General features: G+C 40.9%; 1 protein-coding gene across 1 annotated transcript in view; it reads left to right on the plus strand.

Moving 5' to 3' along the window:
* The window catches only part of LOC130274546 (collagen alpha-1(VI) chain-like), a 133,656-nt gene that overhangs the window by 14,423 nt on the left and 92,177 nt on the right, over positions 1–27,056 (plus strand). Inside the window, exons 5-13 of the mRNA XM_056522987.1 lie at positions 294–407; positions 1,031–1,051; positions 1,172–1,192; positions 12,822–12,866; positions 14,513–14,566; positions 17,152–17,196; positions 23,675–23,701; positions 26,507–26,533; positions 26,609–26,653. Of these exons, the coding sequence (XP_056378962.1) occupies positions 294–407; positions 1,031–1,051; positions 1,172–1,192; positions 12,822–12,866; positions 14,513–14,566; positions 17,152–17,196; positions 23,675–23,701; positions 26,507–26,533; positions 26,609–26,653 (399 nt within the window). The remainder of the gene's footprint in view (positions 1–293; positions 408–1,030; positions 1,052–1,171; positions 1,193–12,821; positions 12,867–14,512; positions 14,567–17,151; positions 17,197–23,674; positions 23,702–26,506; positions 26,534–26,608; positions 26,654–27,056) is intronic.

Raw genomic sequence — 27,056 nt, forward strand, 5'->3', positions numbered from 1 at the left:
TAACTATAAAGTGCACCAAACAATAAGGTGACCTGAGAAGTTTTACAAGGGCAGAATTTGGGCATCCTTACACTCTGCCATCCCCAACATGGAAGCATTAGAAATAGGGGAGTCTTTTAATTTTATGAAATATTTCAAATTTCACTAAATCTTTTTGAAAATGTGCATGGGTAGGTAGGATAGGTTTAAATAGTAACCTGTTAAATTATTAAATTATATAAAATTATCAAACTATAAAAATGTAAGATTTCTGTGTAAATTTTAAACTGTAAACTTTGTTAATTTTTTTATAGGGTGATCGCTTGGTTGAGATTGCCTCAGACCCCAGATACAGTCACTATCTAAAACCTAATAGTCAAAGCCCTGAAGGACATCAAGCTACAGTAAAACACATTTTAACTAAGATGGTAAGTCTCCACGGGACAGAGATATAGACATATGTCATAATTAGCTGAAAGATATATGTCCCACCTCAGGTCGCATCTACCTCTAGATCAAGGGTCTTTGTGATTCCATCGGGCCTTGTCGCGCGTGGCAGGGACCGGAATTTCTAATGAAGCTTAGCGGGTTGTCTTACTCAATTTACATAACTCTCATAGACATTAATGGGAGGTGAGCAAACAAACACTACAAGCTGTTTTGGAATCCCACCTAGGGCTGGACAGGGCAAGGGAAACCTTGTCATAGAGAAAGGTTTGAGTCCCAAAGCTGAACCCACATCTATCAGACTTTTATGACATATCCTGTGCATATGCCATATCTGACCGGAATGGGGATAACCATTTTAACACAAGTTTAATTAAAGAGCATGCATCATTCACATAGCCTTTATTCCATAATGGCTTCTTTACTGGGCAACAGCTTCAGAATGAAGGAAACAGACAGAAACTGGCAAATGATGCCACCAGCTAATTATATCTATTCAGTTCTGACATGCCATCTAAAGTGAGCAGATGGTAGTAGTGGTACCGTGTAGTGGTACAGTACTTTGTGTTTATTTAATTCTTTTTTTTTTTTTTTTTTTTTTAAGATCGAAGATACACAGACCACGGTATGTTTTAAGTTATCTAATTGTGTTGTATCATATTTATCATGATTTTGCATATACAGTATGTTTTATAATTGAAATATAAAACATAATTTTTAATATATTTCTTTTATATTTGTACAGTGCTGTGCCTTTGAATGTCAGGTAAGAATCAACATGGATTTGTATAACATGCAATGGAAAAAAAATTCTCTGCGCATCAGTCAGTAGTCATTATGGGGAAGATTTATCAAAACCTGTCCAGAGGAAAAGTTGCCCAGTTGCTCATTGCAACCAATCAGATTGCTTCTTTCATTTTTGAAAAGACCTCTGAAAAATGAAAGAAGCAATCTGATTGGTTGCTACGGGCAACTTAGCAACTATTCCTTTGGACAGGTTTAAATAAATCTCCCTCAATGTGTTTCCATACCTGCAGGCTTATTCAGATGGGGTGGGGTTTGGCTTGTTCTCTCCATTTCTCTGGAACTGGTTGTTAAAATAACAGCTTGGTTGGGGAATCAAGTGGGAGACTTTAGTGCACTTACAATGAAGAAGAAAAAAACAGCCCCTGGTGGTGTATGGAGGGCCTAGTTCCCTGCATCACTTAGAGCGCTTTGTGAGATGCAGGCAGCATGATTACATCAGACCTGGCTAGCCGAAACCAGAACAGTATGGACAGTGTGGTAACACTGATTCGGAGGGCACAGTATATTACAATTAATTAGAAAAGGGGCACAGTGTATTAAATTTAATATTCGGGCAAATTTTTTGAAAATTTTTATATGGGCACAGTGAATTAAAATTTTTTATTGGGGGCATTGTGTATATTATAATGAATTTCAGGGGGCATGTGTAACTCACTTACCTAGCTGTGTTTCAGCATCACTTGAGTAGTAATGGCTATGGCTATGACTACCAACTGACAGCAGGGATGGTTACCCTAACAGGAGGCTGGGACACCAGGCCAATCATGCTTGGCGTTATAGTTCCACACTTCCTTGGTGATGACAGATTTTTTTTAAAAAAAGCATTCTGCTAGAGACAGACACCTGTGATTGTTTTTATTCTGAATCTTACACATGCTGTAGTTACTTGGGTCTTCTGTTTCTTGACTCTATGCATGTTCTCCCCGAACTTTGCCCTGACCAAGTCACCAAGGAGTGGTAGCGAAGTTAATAGGAAGGAACCGTAGCTCAGCAGGGGCCGCCACTGTATGGGTGGGAACTCCAAGTGGGTAGGAACAGTGGAGCGGGGATATTTTAGGGCTGCATATCCTTGTCCCCTACCATTATAGCATGGTGAGTATGATCATTAATATCAAGGGGTATGGTATGTATTATAATTTCAAGGGGGCACATTGTGTATAATAATCATTTTAATTGTGCACATTGTAGCCTGATTTTGTTCAGGTGGCACAGTGGGGGAGATTTATCATTCAATATAAACGTTATTTTCTGTCTATCATTGGTGCTGTGATGTCACAGTCATGTAATAGCAACATTTGTGCGACTTTTGTAGTAGACGTTTCCTACGTTTTTGAGTAGCAGTACACCTATTTCCGATTTAGACATGCAGTGCACCCTTATTTATCATATGCGACTTTTAAAATAAGTTGCATAAAATTGCGCAAATTCCAATTTCCAGGTGCTAAAGTACGCCGACCAAAAGTACACGCACAAAACCTCGTAAGCTAGAGCTTTTCCCGCCCGTGCAAAGCGTCGGGGAAGTTATCATCTACAGCACACACTTATGATAAATTACACGCTGCAACGGAAAAAGTTAGACAGAAAAAACCGTGGTAAAAAAACAGTAGGGTACACTTTGAATGATCAATCTCCCCCTGAGTGTCTAAGGTTTTTTTTGCCTTCCTTTGGATCAAAACAGTAGGGATTTAGGTTAAACTTGATGGGCTCTTGTGTTTTTTTAACCTTATAAACTAGGAATCTATAATGACTGTCAGTATCAAAGTGTGTAATATAATTTAGATCAGGGGACACGGTGTGTCTTATAAATTATTATATGAGGTTTGGTAGGTTATATTGAATATCATGGGAAATAGTGTGTGTTATATTTAAAAATACCTGTCACCTAATAAACATTCCTAAACTAACTCATTCTATGTTCCTAATTACTCCTAACACCCCTCCCACCCTTAAAAAAATTCAGAGCTTTAACTCCTTAAGGACCAAGTCCATTTTCACCTTAAGGACCAGAGTGTTTTTTTGCACATCTAACCACTGTCACTTTAAGCATTAATAACTCTGGGATGCTTTTACTTTTCATTCTGATTCCAAGTTTGTTTTTTCGTGACATATTCTACTTTATGTTAATGGTACATTTTCGTCGATACTTGCATAATTTCTTGGTGAAAAATTCAAAAATTTGATGAAAAAAATTTTAATTTAGTATTTTTCTAAGTTTAAAGCTCTCTGCTTGTAAGGAAAATAGACATTCCAAATAAATTATATATTGATTCACAAATACAAAATGTCTACTTTATGCTTGCATCATAAAGCTGACATGTTTTTACTTTTGGAAGACATCAGAGGGCTTCAAAGTTCAGCAGCAATTTTCCAATTTTTCACAACATTTTCTAAATTGGAATTTTTCAGGGACCAGTTCAGTTTTGAAGTGGATTTGAAGGACCTTCATATTAGAAATACACAAATGACCCCATTATAAAAACTGCACCCCTAAAAGTATTCAAAATTACATTCAGTAAGTGTGTTAACCCTTTAGGTGTTTCACAGGAATATCAGCAAAGTGAAAGAGAAAATTCAAAATCTTAATTTTTTTACACTGGCATGTTCTTCTAGACCCAGTTTTTGAATTTTTACAAGGAGTAAAAGGAGAGTAATCTTCCTAAAATTTGTGACCCAATTTCTCTCGAGTAAGGAAATACCTCATATGTGTATGTCAAGTGCTCTGCAGGTGCATTACAAGGCTCAGAAGGGAAGGAGGGACAATGGGATTTTGGAGAGTGAGTTTTTCTGAAATGGTTTTTATGAAGCCCCTATGGAGCCAGAACCGCAAAAAAAAAAAAAAAAAAAAAAAACTATTTTTTTATTTTCCACTAAAATGCTGGTTTTCCCTTGAATTAAAATTTTTTACAACGGATAATAGGAGAAAATGCCTGCAAAATTTGGAACCCGATCTCTTCTGAGTATGGTAATATCCCAAGTGTGGACATCAAGGGCACTGCGGGCGCACTTAAATCCCCGGAAAGAAGGAGTCACATTTGGCTTTTTTAAAGCAAACTTTGCTGAAATGGTTTTTGGGGGACATGTCCCATTTAGGAAGCCCCTATGGTGCCAGGACAGCAAAAAAAAAACCCATGGCATACTATTTTGGAAACTACACCCTTCGAGGAACGTAACAAGGGGTACAGTGAACCTTAACACCCCACAGGCGTTTGACGACTTTTTGTAAATGAATTTTTCTTTTTTTAACTAAAGCGCTGGTTTTCCCCCAAATTTAACATTTTTACAAGGGGTACAAAATTTGTAACCCCTTCTCTTTTGAGTATGAAAATACCCCATGTGTAGACGTCAAGTGCACTGCGGGCGCACTACAATGCTCAGAAGAGAAGTAGTCACATTTGCAAATTTTACAGCAAAGAAAAAACCCACATAGCATACTATTTTGGAAAATACACCCCTTAAGGAACGTAACAAGGGGTGCAGTGAGCCTTAACACCTCACAAGTGTTTGACGACTTTGGATGTGTAAATTAATTTAATGTATAACCCCATCTCTTCTGAGTATGGAAATACCCCATGTGTGAACGTCAAGTGCACCGCGGGCGCACTACAATGCTCAGAAGAGAAGGAGTCATATTTGCTAATTTTGCTGAAATGGGGGGTATTTCACATTTAGGAAGCCCCTATGGTGCCAGAAAAGAGGAAAAAAACACATGGCATACTATTTTGGAAACTACACCCCTAAAGGAATGTAACAAGCAGTACAGTGAGCCCTAACACGACACAGGTGTTTGATAAATGTTCATTAAAGTGGGATGTGAAAAGGAAAAATTAGATTTTTTACACTAAAATGCTGAGGTTCCCCCAAATGTTTCATTTTCACAAGTAGTAAAACGAGAAAATGTCACCGTAAATTTGTAAGTACATTTCTTTGGAAAGGGCATACCTCATATCTGGGCGTACACAGCTCTGTGAGTGCACACCAGTCTTGGAAGAGCAGGAGCGCAGTCAGGGGCCTTGAGCTTCTACGTAGCTGCCTATGCAGCCAGAACAGTGGGACCCCCCCCCCCCCCCCTCAAGGAGCGTTACATGGGGTAAGTTACTAAAATGGGGCACAGATCACAAAATCACAAAACAGGTAATGTTCCCAGAATGATGACCCAGAGCATAGCCAAAACTAAAAAATATGCCCACCCCAAACCCTTTGCTCTGAATCATCATTCTGGGAATGTGATGTGTGTGGCCGTCCCTAACCTGTTGCCTCAATTTGAGGCAACATAAAAAAGTCCCCGATGATAGTGACTCAGTGACCCATGATCCATTTTTGGAAAAAATACCCCAGAGGTCTTATCAGGTTTTTATTTTATTTATTTATTTTTATAAAAGATTTTTTGGGGCAATTTAGTGGTTTATGGGGTTCAAATCCGGAATGTACTCTGGACTTGGTACATTGGGGTCAAATTATGGGAAATTAAAATGAAGAGGGAAAATGTAGTACTCCATGGAAGTGTGATACTCCCTGAAGCAGTTTTTAACCCCTTAAGGACGCAGGGTTTTTCAGTTTTGGCACTTTCGTTTTTTCCTCCTTACCTTTTAAAAATCATAACCCTTTCAATTTTACACCTAAAAATTCATATTATGGCTTATTTTTTGCCTCACCAATTCTACTTTGCAGTGACATTAGTCATTTTACCCAAAAATTCACGACGAAATGGAAAAAAAATCATTGTGCGACAAAATCAAAGAAAAAACGCCATTTTGTAATTTTGGGGGCTTCTGTTTCTACGCAGTGCATATTTCGGTAAAGATGACACCTTATCATTATTCTGTAGGTCCATATGGTTAAAATGGTACCCTACTTATATAGGTTTCATTTTGTCGTACTTCTGGAAAAAATCATAACTACATGCAGGAAAATTTATACGTTTAAAAATGTCCTCTTCTGACCCCTATAACTTTTTTATTTTTCCACGTAAAGGGCGGTATCAGGGCTAATTTTTTGTGACATGATCTAAAGTTTTTATCGGTACCATTTTTGTTTTGATCGGACTTTTTGATCACTTTTTATTCATTTTTTAATGGTATAAAAAGTGACCAAAAATTCGCTTTTTTGGACTTTGGAATTTTTTTACGCGTACGCCATTGGCCGCGCGGTTTCATTAACAATATATTTTTATAGTTCAGACATTTAGGCACGCGGCGATACCAGATATGTTTATTTTTATTTTTATTTACAGTTTTATTTTTTTTTATGGGAAAATGGGAAAAGAAGGGTGATTCAAACTTTTATTAGGGAAGGGGTTAAATTACCTTTATTAACACTTTTTTTTTTACTTTTTTTTTGCAGTGTTATAGCTCCCATAGGGACCTATAACACTGCACACACTGATCTTTTACACAGATCACTGGCGTGTATTAACACGCCTGTGATCAGGGTTATCAGCACTTGACTGCTCCTGCCTGAATCTCAGGCACGGAGCAGTCATTCGTCGATCGGACACCAAGGAGGCAGGTAAGGGCCCTCCCGGTGTCCTTTAAGCTGTTCGGGAGGCCGCGATTTCACTGCGGCGGTCCCGAACAGTCCGACTGAACAGCCGGGTTACTTTCACTTCAGACGCGGCGGTCAGCTTTGATCGCCGCGTCTGAAGGGTTAATACAGGGCATCACCGCGATCGGTGATGTCCTTTATTAGCCGCGGGTCCCGGCCGTTGATAGCCGCCAGGACGACCCGATATGACGTGGGGACACCGCGTGACCCGCGGCATATCGCGGGAGCCGGAGGAGGATGTAAATATACGTCCTTCGTCATTAAGGGGTTAATGTAGAGGCACGGATAATCAGGGCAAGTGTCACATGAGTGGTGGTGTCCTTCCGTATCCCCCTCTTGCTACACACTCTTCATTTTTTCTGGGATCGTCCCTTCTTTCCAGTGTGGGGGACCTAACGTGGAAAGTGTTGGCCTGGGACGATATTGGCACCTATATTTCCAGTTCCTTGGGAACTCTGGCCTGCTCTTTCCCAGTCACCAAAGATCAGGGCCCTTCGGACTTCTTCTTGGAACTGGAGGAGTGTCCCGGTGTTGCCAGCATACCGGGACAGTACAAAAGAGTTGTACATGGCAAACTGTACCAAGTAGACCGCAACTTTTTTGTACCATACCTGTGTTTTCCGCATGGCCATGTATGGCTTGAGGACTTGATCAGAGAGATCAACTCACCCCATATACAGATTGTAGTCCAGAATACAATCGGGCTTGAGGACCGGGACAGGTGAGCTGACATTACCATGAATTCTGGTCAGCATAAGGACATCCTTTTTATCCTTATACCTGACCAGCAACAGCTTTTCATGGGTAAGGGCACAGGACTCACCTTTGGGCATAGGTGTCTTAACAAAATTCAGAGGGAGGCCTCTCTGGTTCTTCCACACAGTCCCACAAGCGGACGTGGCGGCAAGGGATGTGAAGAGAGGGATTCTGGTATAAAAGTTGTCCACGTACACGTGGTAACCCTTATCCAGCAAAGGATGCACAAGGTCCCAAACGAGTTTCCCACTAACACCCAGAGTGGGGGGACATTCTGGGGGTTCAGTATGGGAATCTCGTCCCTCATATACTCTAAACTTGCAAGTGTACCCGGAGGTACTCTTGCAAAGTTTGTAGAGCTTCACACCATACCGCGCCCGCTTCAAGGGAATATACTGGCGGAAAATGAGTCTCCCATTAAAACTGATAAGAGACTCATCTACCGAGAGCTCCCTGAGGGGTACGTAGGCCTCCCAAAAGTTGGCCCCAAAGTGATCTATGACCGGCCTCACTTTGTAAAGCCGGTCATAGGCGGGATCACCTTGGGGGGGACATGCCGAATTATCTTCGTAATACAGGCATTTCCGAATGGCCTCGAACCGCCTCTGTGCCATGACCATACTGTAAAGCGGGGTCTGGTAGAGGATGCCCCCGCTCCAGTACTGCCTGACACTGTTTTTTTTTACTAGGCCCATATGCTGACTGAACGCGGTGGGCGAGCAGAGCTACGAGAACGGGACATTTACGCCTCCCCTGCCGGCTGCTATTGGACGGACGGTCCGGCAAATAGCAGCGCTCCTGGGGGGGGGGGGGTGACGAAATCGCTGTAGGTGATTGGGGGTGTATTCTACACCTCCAATCACCATGTATCTCTGGGTCATCAGGTGACACGTGACCCTTATGACCGGAATCTCTGCGGATCGCCGGTGTGAATTCACCGGCGATCTGCAGCGATCACCGACATGGGGGGGTCTCAGGATACCCCTTGCTGTTGTCACGGGATGCCTGCTGAATGACTTCAGCAGGCATCCGGTCTGGTCCCTGCACGGCATGCGTCAGGGACCGAAATTCCCACGGGCTTACACGTACGCCCTTGGTCCTTATGTACCAGGGAGCAAAGGCGTACCTGTACGCCCTTGGTCCTTACGGGGTTAAAAAGCTCTGTATCTTACCTTCATTCTTGCTCACAAAGTGCAATCTCCCAGCAGGAAAAAGTGGGTGTTTCCCAGCAGGCATGACATCACTGAAGCCTGCTAGGGGACCACTTACGCCCTCACATCACTGCAGTACTGTGATGAATAGAAGACCTCAAGTTCTATGCATCTTTCAATGAGGCTTTTTGTAGCTTTCAAAAAGGCTCTGTGCAGCTGTCAATCAAACTCAGTGCAGAGAAGCACTTCCTGAGTTTGGTCTCCTGCCAGGCCGGGAGGAGACCAAACAAACTGTATTTATTGCAGCTAGTGGCCGTTTTTTCGATTACATTTTAAACATATTTATGTTGATAATTTTAAAAGTAAGTGAATGGGAGACTGCTAATTACACAAGGAACACTATATTAAAAGTTTTATTTGGTGACAGGTACTCCTTAAGATCCAGTGTGTCTGGGTGCACAGGGTTTATTATAATTAATATTGGGGAGGCACCATGTGTATTATAAACAATATTAGGGGGCATAATGTGTATTATAGTTAATATCTGAGAGTGCAGTCTGTATTATATTTATTAGCGGAACACAGCATGTATTATAATTATTATGAGAGGACAACTGGACAGTAAATTATGTTTCAAGTGCTAAAGGCCTTATATAACTGTGTTTTATTACAATTAATATGTCATGACTTGCATAGTGTGCAAAGGTTTTCTATTGCTAAGTTTGTGTAGCATTTGCAAAATGTACAGATAGCAGAATTTAGTTACAGCTACCGCTCCTAACCAATAGATGCAGTGGTGGTCCAAACCTACCCCCTAGCCTGGGAGGAGGTGGATCTTGATCTCATTACTTTGTTAGTCTAGTCAGGGGAGCACACGTTTCTTTCCAGCTCTTTTCACATTCCTGAGAAGACTGCTAAAGGAAAGTCTAGCCGTGGCCTTTAGTTAGAGAGCATGTAAGTTAGCAAGCGCCTCTCACACTACATGATAAGGCTGTTGGAGTGAGCCAAGTCGCCAAGGGGTAGCAGCGACGTTAAGCAGCACAAGGACTTTGTTAAAAATACACTGGATCCATTTTGCCTCAGGTCATTGTTCAGTTCCTCACCTGTTAAGTCGGGTAAACTCTTTCTTGAAGCACCATTCGTAGTGTTGTGTCTCAATTTTCCATTGAAGTAGGTTGAGTGAACTTCTACAGTTTCTCTAGCCACAGTTCGACTAGAACTGTGGCTAGAATTCTGCTTCTCTTAAAGCTAAAGCTGTTCCACTACAACTGTACAAACCGTGCCCTGCTAAAGTATTCAGCCCCCTTTACTTTTTTCATATTTTTGTGCCTCACAACCTGGAATTAACTGGAATTATTTGAGGATTTTGATAATTTGATTTACAGAACATACCTACAACTTTGAAGATTTTTTTAACATTTTTTATTATGAAGCAAACAACAAATAGGACAAAATAACAGAAAAAGTCAATGTGCATAACTGTTCACCCCCCTAAAGTCAATACTTTTTGCAGCAATCACAGCTCCAAGTCGCTTTGGATAAGTCTCTATGAGCTTGCCACATCTTTCCACTGGGACTTTTGCCCATTCCTCCTGCTAAAACTGCTCCAGCTCCTTTAAGTTGGATGGTTTGCGCTTGTGAACAGCAATCTTTACGTCTGACCACATATTTTCGATTGGATTAAGATCTGGGCTTTGACTAGGCCATTCCAACACATTTACATGTTTCCCCTTAAACCACTCAAGTGTTGCTTTAGCAGTGTGTTTTGGGTCTTTGTCCTGCTGGAAGGTGAACCTCTGTCCTAGCCTCAAATCATGCACAGAGTGGTAAAGGTATTGCTCAAGAATATCCCTGTATTTAAGCACCATCCATCTTTCCTTTAACTCTGACCAATTTCCCAGTCCCCGCTGTTGAAAAACATCCCTACAGCATGATGCTGCCACCACCATGTTTCACTTTGGGGATTGTGTTCTTTGGGTGATGTGATGTGTTTGGTTTGCACCAGACATAGCATTTTCTTTGATGCTCGAAAAGTTCAATTTTAGTTACATCAGACCAGAACGCCTTCCTCCATACATTTTGTCTCCCACATGTCTTTTCGCAAACTCAAAGTTGATTGCCGTGTCTGAAGTGAAAGTGAAACCTTCCTGGCAGCTCAGTTGGGCTGATCGGGATCACCATGGTGATGGACGCAAGGAGGGTCCCTACCTGCCTCCTCGCTGTCCAAATGGCTGAATGACTGCTCCATGCCTGAGATCCAGGCAGGAGCAGTCGAGAGGCGATAACACTGATCAATGCTATGCTATGGCATAGCAGTGATCAGTGTAGGAAATCAGTGTGTACAATGTTATAGTCCCCAAAGTGTTAATTAATGTGATTTAACCCCCTCCCTAATAAAAGTCTGTATCACCCCCCTTTTCCCATAAAAAAAACTATGTAAATAAAAATAAATGCATAAATGTCTGAACTATAGAAATATATCGCTAAATAAACCGCACGGCAAATGGCGTACACGTAAAAAAAAATTACAAAGTCCAAAATAGCGTATTTTTGGTCACCTTTTATACCATAAAAAAAATTATAAAAAGCAATTAAAAAGTCCAATCAAAACAAAAATTATGCCGATAAAAACTTCAGATCAGGGTGCAAGAAATTAGCCCTTATACATCCCCATATGCAGAAAAATAAAAAAGTTATAGGGATCAGAAAAGGACATTTTTAAATGTATTAATTTTCGTGCATGTAGTTATGATTTTTTCCAGAAGTAAGACAAAATCAAACCTATATACTGTATATACTCGAGTATAAGCCGAGTTTTTCAGCACGCTTTTTCGTGCTGAAAACACCCCCTCGGCTTATACTCGAGTGAACCCTCCGCTTGTCAATCCCTTCTCAGTGGTCTTCAACCTGCAGACCTCCAGATGTTGAAAAACTACAACTCCCAGCATGCCCGGACAGCTGTCTGGGCATGCTGGGAGTTGTAGTTTTGCAACATCTGGAGATTCGCAGGTTGAAGACCACTGAGGGATTGACAGGGGGTGATGATGAAGGGGGGGGATGATGACAGGCGGTGATGATGAAGGGGGTGATGATGACAGGGTAATGATGAAGGAGGGGGATGATGAAGGGGGGATGATGACAGGGTGATGATGATGGGGGTGTTAATGACGGGGGTCTGGATGATGACAGGGGGGGAAGATGACATAGGGGGGTGATGTATTTCCCACCCTAGGCTTATAGTTGAGTCAATAACTTTTCCTGGGTTTTTGGGGTGAAATTAGGGGCCTCGGCTTATATTCGGGTCGGCTTATATTCGGGTCGAGTATATATGGTAAGTAGGGTATCATTTTAATCAATTAATATGGACCTACAGAATAAAGAGAAGGTGTCATTTTTACTGAAAAAATTGTAGAAACGGAGGCCCCCAAAATTTACGAAATGGCGTTTGTTTTTGTTTTTTTAAATTTTAAATTTTTTGTTTCGCTGTACATTTTTGGGTAAAGTGACTGATGTCATTACAAAGTAGAATTGGTGGTGCGAAAAATAAGCCATCATATGGATTTTTAGGTGGAAAATTGAAAGGGTTGTGAATTTCAAAAGGTAAGGAGGAAAAAAACGAAAATGAAAAAACTGAAAAAAGGTTTTCACCAAAACATTGGCTTTCAGAAGTCTTTTTCATTGGCTTTGTGTAAGGGGAACAATTTCATTTGAAATGTACATTGTGGGCTTCACAGAGGGACTCTGTGACAAATCAGGGACTACAACATTTGTCATACCAACCCACACATGCAACTCGTAGCCACTATAGGTGAGTATTATAATTAATATCGGGGCATAGTGTCTATTATAATTAACATCAAACAGGAAATGATGTGTATGTGTACTATAATTAAAAGAAATCTGTCATCAGGTTTGTAGTGCGGGTGATACTGAACAAACAGGTCTTTGGGGCATGGGCGGAGCTACGGGCACCCCTATATCATCTTTGGCCGGGTGGGCGCCATATGCATAATCCCCCTCCCTGCTCGCGTGTCAGGTTTACTCTATGGCGCATGCGCCGCTTCACCCTTCAAACTTCTGCAACTAAACGAACAAAAAACATGAATCTATCCTAATTATTGAAATATATTTTTTTAACAGGCACTTAGAGGATCACCTGGGCCACCTGGAATTCCTGGAGATCCAGTAAGGCTTAATATTAGTTTTGCTTTCTTTTACTATATTATGTTCATCTTTGCTGTTTAAGCATTCAATTGCTCTAGGTGTCTGGACATTTTGCTATAGAATTCAGGTAAATAATCAAACTTCTTATGCATACTGAAACTACCTAAATGATAAAATAATAAACATGATATATACATTCGTACTTTAATATTCCGGAAGTAGATGACCCCCACATTCTCGAATTGCTACCTAGAACTTTACACTTATACTGTAAGTGCTTTTGTACAATTCTGAACAAAAGAGTAATATTGTGTATAAAATGAATGAAAATTTATGCTAGAGACTTAAAATTTGATACATGGTCTACATGGGTAAAAGTAATAGTAACAACACTGGCAAAGACCTTAAAGCACCTATACCCTCAAATCCCAACCCTTTCAAAGTACCCAATGGGGGAGATTTATCAATGGATTTAGACTGGTTTTTCCCATCTAAAAGTGTCGCACAAAAAGTCGCAGTCTAAATACGTGTGACTCTTGCTTTAGAGAATTTTTAGTCCATGATGCATTCTAGGCTATTTTAGACTGAAAAATGCATTGGTGCTGAATTTATCAATAGCGACTTTTCAGCGAAGATTTGCATCAGATGAAAGTACACAGAAATGTCAGACCTTACTGAAGCAGGTTTAAATACAGTCTAAACCGTAGATCCCGAAGTCTGTGTGCAGAATTTATCAAGAGCCGTGCGACTTTTGATAAATTAGGCATACAATAGACCGGCCTTGCGCTATGTAGGTTGGTCTATATTGATACGGGAAATAGACAACTTTGATAAATCTCCCCCTCATTGTGACTTATTACTTTGGGGCATATTTTAGCTGACTATGGCTATACATTTCAGGAACCCAAAATGAAGTTCCAAAAAAGTTAATAGTATGGGGATGTAGTTACTAGTGTTGGGCGCGAATATTTGCATTTCGATTTTTTATCGCGAATATCGCAAATTTGAGAATTCACAAATATTGCACATATATTCGCTATGTATTTGAAATTGCGAATATTCATTTTTTTCCACATATGCCCATAAGTGAATGTTCACATATCTGAATATTCGTACATGCGCATATTCGCATATGTGAATATTTGCATATTCCTTCTTTTCACTTGTGGGCCAATTATAATGAAGCAAATACACTTGTCAGAGGTTATCAACAACATCCCTAGCAACCAATAGTAAAGATGCCCACCCCCTCAGTGTTTTCTTCCTAAAAAACGTGAATATGCGAATATTCACATATGCGAATATGCGAATATTCACATATGCAAATATAACGAATACGCGAAATTCGCGAATATAGGATGAATATTCGTCTATATATTCGCGAAATATTGTGAATTCGAATATGAGCAATGCTGCTCATCACTAATAGTTATGATGTTACATTTCCTTGGAGAACTATTATGCCATAGTTGTATCTTGCTACATCTGTACTAAGAAAAATGAATGTATGAGTGGTCTACCTTTTCTTTAGTGTATGAATGTTCCTGAATGTCCCTGCTTAACAAAATTGCATAAGTGTATAGATATTAATTTTCTGCTTTTTATTTGCTTTGATGTTTCAGGATGTTATAAAATGCACCAAAGTAATGGTATATTTTATTTTACAGGGCAGTGAAGGAAGAATGGGGCCCTCTGGCAAACCAGGGACTGTTGGAACCAAGGCATGTTTTTACATTTGTGTTATCATTGTCCTGACCTAACAAAGTATCTAAAATCTTATCAAGGTAGAAAAGGAAACAGAGAGCACAATTATCACACTATGCAGGTGCCGGCTAATCAGATAATCAGCTAGGAGCAGAAAACAGTGGCCGGTACAATAGAAAAATCACTACCAACGGGGTGCAGAGCTTTAAAGTGCAGTGTAGCACAAAACCATATTGAAAAGAAGAAAATAAGCTTGCACTTACCGTTCCTGTAGCTTTCATATCACAATCATTCCCTGTGGCAGGGGAGGTCAAAACAATACCGCGCATCGCCTTAACCTCTCTGCCACACAGTATGATCGTAATATCAAACCTGCAGGAACGGTGAGTGCAAGCTTATTTTCTTATTTTCAATAGCAAAGTATCTAGTTGAAAGTAATAGGGTACATTCACACATGAAGGGTCTGCTGAAGATTTGATGCCGCAGATATCAATGAAACTAAATGATTGAACACAGCGTAAAACCTGCAGCATCAAATATGCAGCAAATCCTGTCCGTATGAGTACACCCTTAAAAGGGTTTTCTGGGACTACTGTGTGGTGGTGGCTCATGGATGGAAATTATACTTTTTCGTGCATGACAATATTTATGTGGCAGCCACTAGTGCTACTGACTAGGGTGCAGGGTGTATAGATCCTGTGCATGACTCAGGGTGGTTAGATGTATCACTTTGTGATGCCAGGGCAGCGTTAAACTACACGATCCAAAGATACGATAGCTTTTCCTGGGCCAATATGTATCATTTTTTAACATCAGAATACCAGGAAAAGTACTTTGAAGGCATTAATAGTATTTATACTATTAATGCCTTCAAAGTACTTTTTCTGGTATTCTGATGTTAAAAAATTATTAATATATTGCTGGGGTTGTTGACAAAAAAATGATATTCGTACTATAGCTCCCACTGCGCCTTCTTTCAGTCTCCCACTGCCTATCTCTTCTACCTGCTTCTGAGTAAAGAGATAAGCGCTCGACCTTCCCGCTCAACTAATCACTGGTTGAGATAAGACATCACAGCAGCAAGCGACTGGCGGAGCAGGTAGGTTCTGCTACAACTTCTTATTTCGGGAGCAGACAAAAGAGACAAGCAAAAGGTGAGCACCACAACCGAAGCTAAATAAGGAGCTGCAGGAGGACAGAGGTAGGTAAGTATTATTTTGGAATTAATTTAAACACCAGAATACCCCTTTGAGGAAAAACTACTTTAATAAAAGTGTAAATCAACAGCTACATATATAGTAGTCACAGTGCCCCCAAAGCAGGATCCAAAATTGTAATCTAAGGGGTACATAGCCTGAAAAAATTGTTAGCAGTGATATTTTATCAGGCTGTGCACCCCTTAGATTGCTACTTTAATAAAAGGCATTAATAGGACTTTTATTGCATACATATTAAAATTTAAACCAATAATTATATGCACTGAGCTATAAGGGTTCTTCTACAAGACTCCGTCTATGCATTACATGGAAAGCTATTTATTTTAGTCTACTTGCCCCCAGCTAGACAATAATAATAGTAATTCTTTATATATCATACACAGATTCCAAAGCACTGTACACTCAAATTGGTCCTTGTCCCTACTGGGGCATAAAATCTAAATTCATCAGTATGTTTTTGGAGTGGGGGGGGCACAGTACCCAAAGGAAACCCACTTAAACTTTGGAAAACATACAAACTCCTTGCAGATGTTGTCCTTTGTGGGATTTAAACCTAGGACCCCAGGGCTGCAAGGCACCACTGCTAACCACTGAGCCACCATGCAGAACACACAAGCCAATAAAAGGGGGTTAAGTAGGGGACTTGCAGTAAAATTATACAAGGTATAGCATTTAATACAATGGCTGGTTCGGAAACACTGCAAGATTGTCACTCATTCCTCCTGAGGCTTGCAATTTTAGCAAAAAAAGTAGAGTGAAGGCCTCTGTCTGCTTTTTATTGTGATTTTTTTAACTATGTTTTAAACTATAAAATATACATTAAATGGGCACTGTCAGATACAAAAACTTTTGATATGTTGTAAAGCATACAAAATCAATGGGTTTTGCAATTGCTTTTATTAGAAAATTTCCAGTATTTCATATTGAAAAAGCCAGTCAAACAACTGCCCCCCCTGCCTGCTTGGACACATACTAGTCCTGCTGTGTCCATGCATCATCACCTACGTCATGGACACACTTCCTTGATTGACAGCTGTGAGCACAGGGTTCACTGATCCTCCCACTATCAGCTTGTGTCCCGCTACTATAAGTGAGGACAAGCTGGGAGTTGTAGTCTTGCTAATGCTAAGGGAGATGTGAGCAGACAGCATACTGAGGGAGGGGGCGGAGACCTGCACAGTGAGGCCACGCCCCTTCCCTTTGAGAGGAATTCAGACTAGTGAGCTAAATTAAAAGTGTAATAAAAAATTAAATAAAGGTGCTAGACACATAAAAATTAGACGTACATGGTCAGGATTAGGTACTGAGTGATATATAAAAAAAATGTTGTTGGATCTGAGGGGTTTGCTTTAAATTCTACAATCTTTTTTTTTTTTTTTTTTCAGGGATCCTCTGGTGACCCTGGACCACCTGGACAAGCAGGAGTAAAGGTATTTTGGAAAATGTTGTGTTTTAAGGGAAAAAAAAAAAGGAAACCAGCAAAGCTTTCTGCAGGTCCCCCTCCATAAGTGTACAAAGTACCGTATTTTTCGTCCTATAGGACGCACCGGCGTATAAGACGCACCCAATTTTTAGGGGCAAAATCTAAAAAAATAAAGATTTTGAACCCAATAGTGGTCTTCAACCTGCGGACCTCCAGATGTTGCAGAACTACAACTCCCAGCATGCCCGGACAGCCGTTGTCTGTCCGGGCATGCTTGGAGTTGTAGTTTTGCAACATCTGGAGGTCCGCAGATTGAAGACCACTGCATAGGAGGTAATACTCACGTGTCCCCGCCGCTCCGGATCCGTCACCGCTGCCCTGGATGTCGCTCCATCGCTGTCGCCGTGTCCCCGTCGCTCCGGAACATCTCTGCTGCCGGCCGGGTATCCTCACTCTCCGTCGCCGCCATCACGTCGTTACGCACGCCGACGCACATACGCGACGACGTGATGACGAAGAAGGAGAGCGCCGGCCATACAGGGGATCCCTGAACGGAGAAGACACCGAGGAGGCAGGTAAGGTCCCCCCCGGTGTCCTGTAAGCACTAACCCGGCTATTCAGTTGGGCTGTTCGGCCGGGTTAGTGTCACTTTCCCTTCAGACGCGGCGGTCAGCTTTGATCGCCGCATCTGAAGGGTTAATACAGGGCATCACCGCGATCGGTGATGTCCTGTATTAGCCGCGGGTCCCGGCCGTTGATGGCCGCAGGGACCGCCGCGATAGGGGTGTATTCGCCGTATAAGACGCACCGACTTTTCCCCCCAGTTTTGGTGAAGAAAAAGTGCGTCTTATACAGCAAAAAATACGGGTATTATCTTTCTCGATTTGACATTAGCATGCATTTCCAGCAAAAAAAAAAAAAAGTTTTTATTTGTGTGGCCTATTAGCCACCTCCATAGTTCACAATGTTGTATTTGTTGTATAGTTTTTCTTGTTTTTTTTTTACTGGTGCCTTTAGAAGCCAGTTATGGGCTCCATTCTGATCATGCCCTGAACTATGTGATTGGCGCTCCTACTCATGTGATGGGAGCACGCTCTCTATTCAATCACAGCATCAATTTGGTTCTTATTGGAGTGAATGGAGAAAGTGGGTTCTGATTCAACATATACTACAATAGGTTTAAGAGAGTCTGTTTGCCAATCACATGGTCCAGGGTAGGACCATAATGGAGCCAATACCAATCTCACAAGTGAACAAGAACTAACTACACAACATTGTACTATGTGGATATGGCACAGAAACATTTTTGTTGGGACTGCTTCTTTAGGAAGAATCCTTATGCAAGACTGGGGCTCACTGCAGTCAGTGCACGCAAGGAGGAGCTGGAGGCCTTTGAGCAGCATAGCTCCCCCTCCTTGAAACAAGAAGGCGATTATATAAGTTTGGCAAACCACCATTATATCCAGGAAAGGTAAAGTCTGCTTATACAGTATATCCTAACAGCTATCCAAAAGCATCTACAGCAAATAGAATCAGATCAAGCTGACAGATTTCAAATGTAGAAAAAAATCGTCCAGAAACTTCCACTCATTCTGCAATATTTTAGAAAAAACTAGACATGATTAAAAAAAATCAGTTTAGAGAATTTGTGATCTAGATATAAAGATTTGAAGACTTGAAGTCATTTCAAAACCACACACAGTTTAAGATGACCACATGTAAAATATTTTGTGGCTTCCTCAATAAAATACAGGCAATAAAAATAATAGGAATTTACTTTGAAGACGCATTTAATGTAAAGATCCATTTTACGATGATATAACCATATTACAAGTCATGGTATTTATTTTTAGAAAGTGTAATGTGTGAGTAATTTCTCACAGACATCCATGGCAAAAATAACTTATTCAGTCTTAATAAAATGAAAATTATATTTAGAGATGAGGACATTTTTTAAAAATTAGATTTGTCTGATTCACCGAATTTTCCCAAAAAATTAGGTTCGGTTTGAATTTATTTGTGGCGAATCTGTATTAACCCCTTAAGGACGCATGACGTACGTGTACGTCATGAGTCCCGATCCTGCGATATAACGCGAGGTCACACGGCGACCCCACATCATATCGAGGCGGGCCCGGCGTCATAGTGATGCCGGGACCCGCCGCTAATAGCGCACGGCACCTATCGCGGTACCGTGCGCTATTAACCCTTTAGCCGCACGCTCAAAGCTGAGCCGCGTGGCTAAAAGCGAAAGTGAAAGTGCCCGGCTAGCTCAGGGAGCTGTTCGGGATCGCTGCAGTAGAATCGCGGCATCCTGAACAGCTGTAGCTCAGGAGGAGGTCTTCTTACCTTCTCCTGTGCTGTCCGATCGCCGAATGAATGCTTCAAGTCTGAGATCCAGGCTTGAGCAATCAATCGCCGAAAACACTGATTGATCCATTCCTATGGAGATGGATCAATCAGTGTAAAAGATCAGTACATGCAATGTTATAGCCCCCTATAGGAGCTATAATATGGCATAAGAAAAGTGTAAAAAAAAATCATTAACCTTTTCAATTATCCCTTCCCCTAATAAAAGTTTGAATCACCCGGCATTTCCAAGAATAAAAAAAAAACAGTGTAAATAAAAATAAAATGATGTGGTATCACCGCGTGCGGAAATGTCCAAATTATAAAAATATACCGCTTTTTAAACCGCACGTTCAATGGCGTACGCGCAAAAAAATTCCAAAGTCCAAAATAGCACATTTTTGATCACTTTTTATACCACAAAAAGTATAAAAAGTGATCAAAAAGTCTGATCAGAACAAAAATGGTACCGCTAAAATCACGGCACAAAAAATGAGCCCTCATAGCGCCCTGAACACAGAAAAATAAAAAGCTACAGGGGTAAGAAGATGACCATTTTAAACGTATACATTTTCCTACATGTATTCATGATTTTTTTCTGAAGTGAAACAAAATCAAACCTATACAAGTAGGGTATCATTTTAACCATATGGATCTACAGAATAAAGAGAAGATGTCATTTTTGCCGGAAAATGTACTGCGTAAAAACGAAAGCCCCCAAAACTTACAAAATAGTGTTTTTTCCTCAATTTTGTCGCACATTGATTTTTTTTCCCGTTTCACCGTAGATTTTTGGGTAAAATGACTTATGTCATTACAAAGTAGAATTAGTGACGCAAAAAGTAAGCCATCATATAGAATTTTAGGTTAAAATTTTAGAGTTATGATTTTTTTAAGTTAAGGAGGAAAAATTGAAAATGGAAAAAGCCTGGGTCCTTAAGGGGTTAAATAAAGCTATTTCTGGCCTACAGTGAGCCTCAATAGGGGTGTAGAACACTTTGCTTTGCTGTAACATGCACGGGGTGTGTGCTGGGTTAGAGAAATAATGCTGTTATTCAGAATAACATGCAGATTAGAGGCATCGCTATTAGAATCCCCGCTGCAGAGCGGCACAATGACAGAGCCTGGAGGTGGCATCAGTATGAGGAGACCATATAGTGGCTGAATGACACAGCGTGGAGGTGGCGGCAGCATGAGGAGACAATATAGTGGCCGAATGACACAGCGTGGAGGTGGCGGCAGCATGAGGAGACCATATAGTGGCTGAATGACACAGCGTGGAGGTGGCGGCAGCATGAGAACATATAGTGGCTGAATGACACAGCCTGGAGTTGGCGGCAGAATGAGGAGACCACATAGTGGCTGCATGACACAGCCTGGAGGAGGCAGAAGCATGAGGAGACCATATTGTGCCTGAATGATACAGCGTAGAGATGGCAGCAGCATGAGGAGAATATATAGTGGCTGAATGACACAGCCTGTAGTTGGTGGCAGAATGAGGAGACCACATTGTGGCTGAATGACATAGCCTAAAGTTGGTGGCAGCAATTAGTGGATGAATGAAACCGCCTGGAGTTTGCGGCATCATGAGAAGAACATATAGTGGCTGAATGGCACAGCCTGGAGGTGGCGGCAGCATGAGGAGACCATATAGTGGCTGAATGACACAGCGTGGAGGTGGCGGCAGCATGAGAACATATAGTGGCTGAATGACACAGCCTGGAGTTGGCGGCAGAATGAGGAGACCACATAGTGGCTGAATGACACAGCCTGGAGGAGGCAGAAGCATGAGGAGACCATATAGTGCCTGAATGATACAGCGTAGAGATGGCAGCAGCATGAGGAGAATGTATAGTGGCTGAATGACACAGCCTGTAGTTGGTGGCAGAATGAGGAGACCACATAGTGGCTGAATGACATAGCCTGAAGTTGGTGGCAGCAATTAGTGGATGAATGAAACCGCCTGGAGTTTGCAGCATCATGAGAAGAACATATAGTGGCTGAATGGCACAGCCTGGAGGTGGCGGCAGCATGAGGAGACCATATAGTGGCTTAATGACACAGCCTGGAGTTGGCGGCTACATGAGGAGACCATATAGTGGCTGAATGACAGGTTTTGATAAATCTCCCCCATAGTGCATTGAAATTTTTTTTTTACATAACTAGCTAAGTACCCGGTGTTGCCTGATCTTCCTATCTAAACCTTGTGGGAGAGGAAAAGCAACAATGACACTCCCATCCTCATATCCTGTCCCCCTCACTAACTATTCTTTGCACATGCCTGCCGGACAGTCTGCAGGATGTTTAAAAAAATGGGGAATCTCTGCAGCATGTAAGTAACCCCATCAGGAGATTTGTCAGAAGTTCCATAGACTTGCATGGGACTTCAGAAAAAATAACACCCTCGTATAAGTTTTAAAATAGAGTTAATTTAACTCTTCTATATTTAAGTTAACATATGAGAAACATGTGTACCAAGTTTTATCTAAATATGTTTAGCTATTTGAAAGTTATGCTGGCACATACATTTGCCCTGGACTTACATGGAACTTTTGACAAAAAAATACCATACCAGCAACAATAATGCTCTTGTCCTCATATCCCAACCTCATATCCTGACCTTATATCCCATCCTCATATCACATCCTCTACTAGGGGGTGAGCTGTGATGAAGACATAGTAGGACAAAAAATACAAAGGGTGTGGCTTTGCATGGGCATGGCATTTGGAAGGAGTGTGGCTTGCCAGCCAGATCAACACATTCATCCAATGATGCAGATCTTGTGGAGTAACATGGGTCTGAATGATGGTAAAGAGATTGGGATTAAAAGACCCAAAAATTGTTTTTTCAGCCTTAAAGGGGTACTCCAGTGGAAAACATTTTTTTTTATTGACTTGTGCCAGAAAGTTAAACTGATTTGTCAATTACTATTACTATTCAAAAATCTTAATCCTTCCAGTACTTATCAGCTGCTGTATGCTCCAGAGAAAGTTATATTTCTTTCTGGAATTCTTTTAAGTCTGACCAAAGCACTCTCTTTTGACACCTCTGTCCATGTCAGGAACTGTCCAGAGTACAAGCAAGTCCCCATAGCAAACCTCTCCTGCTCTGGACAGTTCCTGATATGGACAGAGGTGTCAGCAGAGAGCACTGTGGTAAGACTGAAATGAACTCCAGAAAGAAATACAACTTTCTGTGGGGCATACAGCAGCTAATGTATACTGGAAGGATTGAGATTTTTAAATAGAAGTAATTTACAAATCTGTTTAACTTAAAAAAATAAATTCACCTGAGTTTAAAGGGGTTAAACCATATAAAAAAACAGACCAAAAACAGAAGGGGAAGGACTTGCAGGAAGGACAACCTGACTGACAGCCTCTAGGCTGTACTGTAATTCCTACCTCTCCCTGTAATCTAGTAGCCAAGGACAACGTCCAGTGTCTCTAAAGGTTAAGTTGCATATATTTTTCAACTCTATGGGGGAGATTTATCAGAACATGTCCAGAAGAAAAGTTGACCAGTAGCCCATAGCAACCAGAGCGCTTCTTTCATTTTTAACAAGGCCTCTGCAAAATGAAAGAAATGATCTGATTGGCTGCTATGGGCAACTCAGCAACTTTTCCTCTGGACAGGTTTGAATAAATCTCCCCCTATGTTGTGCTGGAGTCAACTAACTAATGAGTTGTACCGATACACAACAGATGAACCTTGTCATCGCTATGCCAATAACTCCGTAGCTCCAGCCGGCAGATCTTTCCGGTGCTCACATAAGAAGATCAAAGGTACATCCACAAAGAGACATATGAAAAGAATGGAGCACTCACCCGGACCCTCGCCCAACCCCCTCCCCCACCCCTCTGTTTCCTTCCACTCTCCCGCATGTGTTTGTACGCTGTAATGCAATAAAGAAGAATGCTACTTGCACAGCAAAGACCGGGTGAGTGCTCCATTCTTTTCATATATGTCTCTTTGTGGATGTAACTAATGAGTGGTGTGCACAGATTCCAGGCCAAAAGTCCTATGCAGCCATGCCCTTACTTTTTCACTTTAAATAAATGTAACATAGCCATCTTGAGTGCAACATTGCATTATCATATAAACACATAACTGATATGCCTTTCTTTGAAATTTATAGGGTGCCCAAGGCCTCTCAGGTGCCAAGGTATGTTATATTTATCTCTGTAATTGCTATTTAACAACGAAAACTTGCTCTTTTAGACATCGCTAATTTCTCAGTGTGGACCTCAAATATGGTAACCCTCTGAATACAATACTCACACATACTGTAGCCCCTGAAACTGTGTCACCCCAGAAATATATACCATACCCCTGAAAGCCAATATACACTGTGCCCCTGAAATCCATTCTAATACACTGAATTAATTATATACACTGTGCCTAATAAATAAATACATTTTATACTGTACCCCATAAATTATTGAATTATAAGCTGTGCCTCCATCAATGAATTCATTATATGCTGTGCCCCATAAATGGATTAATTATATACTGTGCTACCATAAATGGATTAATTATATTGTGGCCCAATAAATAAATTTATCACATACTGTGCTCCCATAAATACATTAATTACATGTACTCTATGCCCTATAAATTAATTATATACTGTGCCCCATAAATATATTACTTATAGAAATGCCACCATAAATTGATTAAATTAGCGGAGTACCCGGCGTTGCCCGGTTTTTCCTTCCTAATCCTTGTTGTGGAGGAAAATAAACAGAGGAAGCTTTTGACTTCATATTCCGTCCTCATATATTGTTGTTCTATCCCGACTTACTATCCTGACCTTCTATCCCGACCTCCTATCCCGTCCTCCTATGTAATATGTGTATCAGGTGTTGAAATATCTCCAGCCGTACGGAGGTTATGTGGGAACATATATTTCCCATAGATTTGCATGGGACTTTAAACAAAAACCCCGACCCTCACAAATGGGGGTAGTTAAGGGTTAAATTAACTATCCTATATTTTAAGTGGGCATATAAGTAACATGTGACCAAGTATTATCGAAATATCTCCAGCCATTTGGAAGTTATGCAGTAACATATATTTCCCATAGACTTGTATGGGACTTTAAACAAAAACCCTGAACCTGGCAAATCGGGGTGGGTAAGGGTTAAATTACCTATCCTATGTTTGTTGATGACATATAAGTAACATGTGTGCCAAGTTACATGTTAATATCTTTAGCCGTTTGGACGTGATGCTGGAACATACACACACACACATTGAGTTTTATAAATATAGATAAATACTGTGCCCCCCAAATTAATGGATTATATAATGTGCCCCCATAAATGGATTACTTATATGCTGTGCCCCCATCACAGAATTTGTCTATACTGTGCTCCCACAAATAAGTAAATTATATACTGTGACCGTAAAATTAATGAATTATATATAGAGTCCCCTCCCCATAAATGAATTAATTACTGTATACTGTGTCCCCAAGTATACTTACTTGACCCATATTCACTCCTACACCAACTTTCCTAGGTGCTAATCTGGTCTCAGCTAACAAGGGCTTAGCTAGCTAGGCCTTGCACCTAGATATGGATGAAGGCAGCATGCTTAGGTAATCGCACTTCCTACATTATCGGCCAATGGCTCCTAAGGATGTGCTTACAATGATTTACAGCCAGGAAATTGGTACAGGGATACTTATTCTCCCCAATTTGCTGGAGCGATTGTTATTTAACAACCTTTATGTATTAAGAGGAAATCTGTCATCAGTTTCACCTGCACAAACCTGTCAGTACAGACAGGTCAGGTGACACTCATGACAACAATACTTACCTGATCCCTTTCTGTGCTCTGGTTCTCCTGCTATCTTCTTCAGTTTCTTCCGTTCCGGGGCTGACTTGAAGCATGGGCAGAGCTTTGTGATGTCACCGCTGCTGTTTCATCGCAGCGGAACCAAGCAGAGAAGCATGAGCAGTGAGGTCACAAAGCTCCGCCCATGCTCCAAGTCGGCCCTGGAATGGAAGATATCACATAAGATAGCGGGAGGGCCGGAGCATGGAACGGGATTAGGTAAGTATCGTTGTCATCAGTGTCAGCTGCACTACCTGTCTGTACTGACAGGTTAGTGCTGGGGACACTGACAGATTTCCTTTAATTAATAGTTATCTAGTACAACGTACCAGTTGTAGTTATTATATTTACTACATATCGCATCCAAAGAAACAACCACAGTACTCCAGGAGGAATTTTAATTTAGCAAGTCATTTATTCGTATATCCAATATGAAGAATGAAGGTCGCACTCACGTAGTCAGGTACAAAAGCTTGACGCTGTACTTATTTCGGCAGTGCAGTAAAATTAAACAGCATGTCAGGCCGCAACTTGTGGATCCGTCGCGTCCTGATAAGTCCACAAGTCGCGTACTGACATGCTGTTTGATTTTACTGCACTGACGAAATAAATACAGCGTCAAGCTTTTGCACCTGACTACGTGAGCGCGACCTTCATTCTTCATATTGGATTTGCACATGAACTTTGTTCTTCGAGGTAACGCACCGCTACAAAGGTACTGTGTGAACGCTTACATTTCCCAAGGCTGCATGGAGTAGCTGGTTGACTAATTATCCACAATAAGAGCCAGAGATAAGAAGGGGGAAGGTGCTGACCATTCTCTTAACCTGTGAAATGTATTCGTATATGTTTTACTAGTGCAACATTTGTCAAGATCATAAAGAAATTATATATATGAAAAAATATGGGTTAGACACATCCCAACATAAGAATACAAACAGACCCCTACATATTGACAATAATATGGAGTAAATAACCCTCACCAAAGGTCAGCACTAATGAAATATTATAATAATATTGTGTATAGTATATAAAGACAAAGGGAAACAAATTGTTATTATCGTAACAATAAATTTATTTTTGTGCAAACTTTCTTTACATATTTTTACATTTCTTTATCCTGAAACAGGGCTCAAAAGGACAAAAGGGACCAAAGGTTTGATATTGATATTACATACATTAAATATTCTTTTTTCTTACAATTGCATAGTAAGCCTTGTATTGTTCATAGGGTGTCAAAGGCAGAAATGGTGTTGATGGAAAAGACGGTGCAAAGGTAAGAAGCAAAGAGATGTACACCATAGTTAAAGGCTATAAACATCTTCTCACTGATATTTGCTTATTGTTCGTTTCCTAAATTAAACTTTCTGAACAAACTTCATTGAACATCTTCTACCATTTTGCTGTTGTTGAGTTTGTGTAACTGACCACACGCCACATAGCTAGTTGTGCTACTACTTCTTACATAGATCCAACAGCACACTGCCCTGGCTTTGTCAGCATTCTCCACTCAATAAAAGGTCAAACACTGACAAAGTGTAGCTATCTCAAATAGATGGTACCAGAGGGACAGCTTTCTTCCTCCTGACGGAGAACACATTTTTCCCCACTGAGCACTGTCTGGCCTTTCAGATGCCCTATGCCAGCTGGTCTCTGCAGTCTGGGGTTAGGTTAAAAAC

This window comes from Hyla sarda, chromosome 5 (genome assembly GCF_029499605.1).
Source record: "Hyla sarda isolate aHylSar1 chromosome 5, aHylSar1.hap1, whole genome shotgun sequence".
Classification (NCBI taxonomy): Eukaryota; Metazoa; Chordata; class Amphibia; order Anura; family Hylidae; genus Hyla; species Hyla sarda.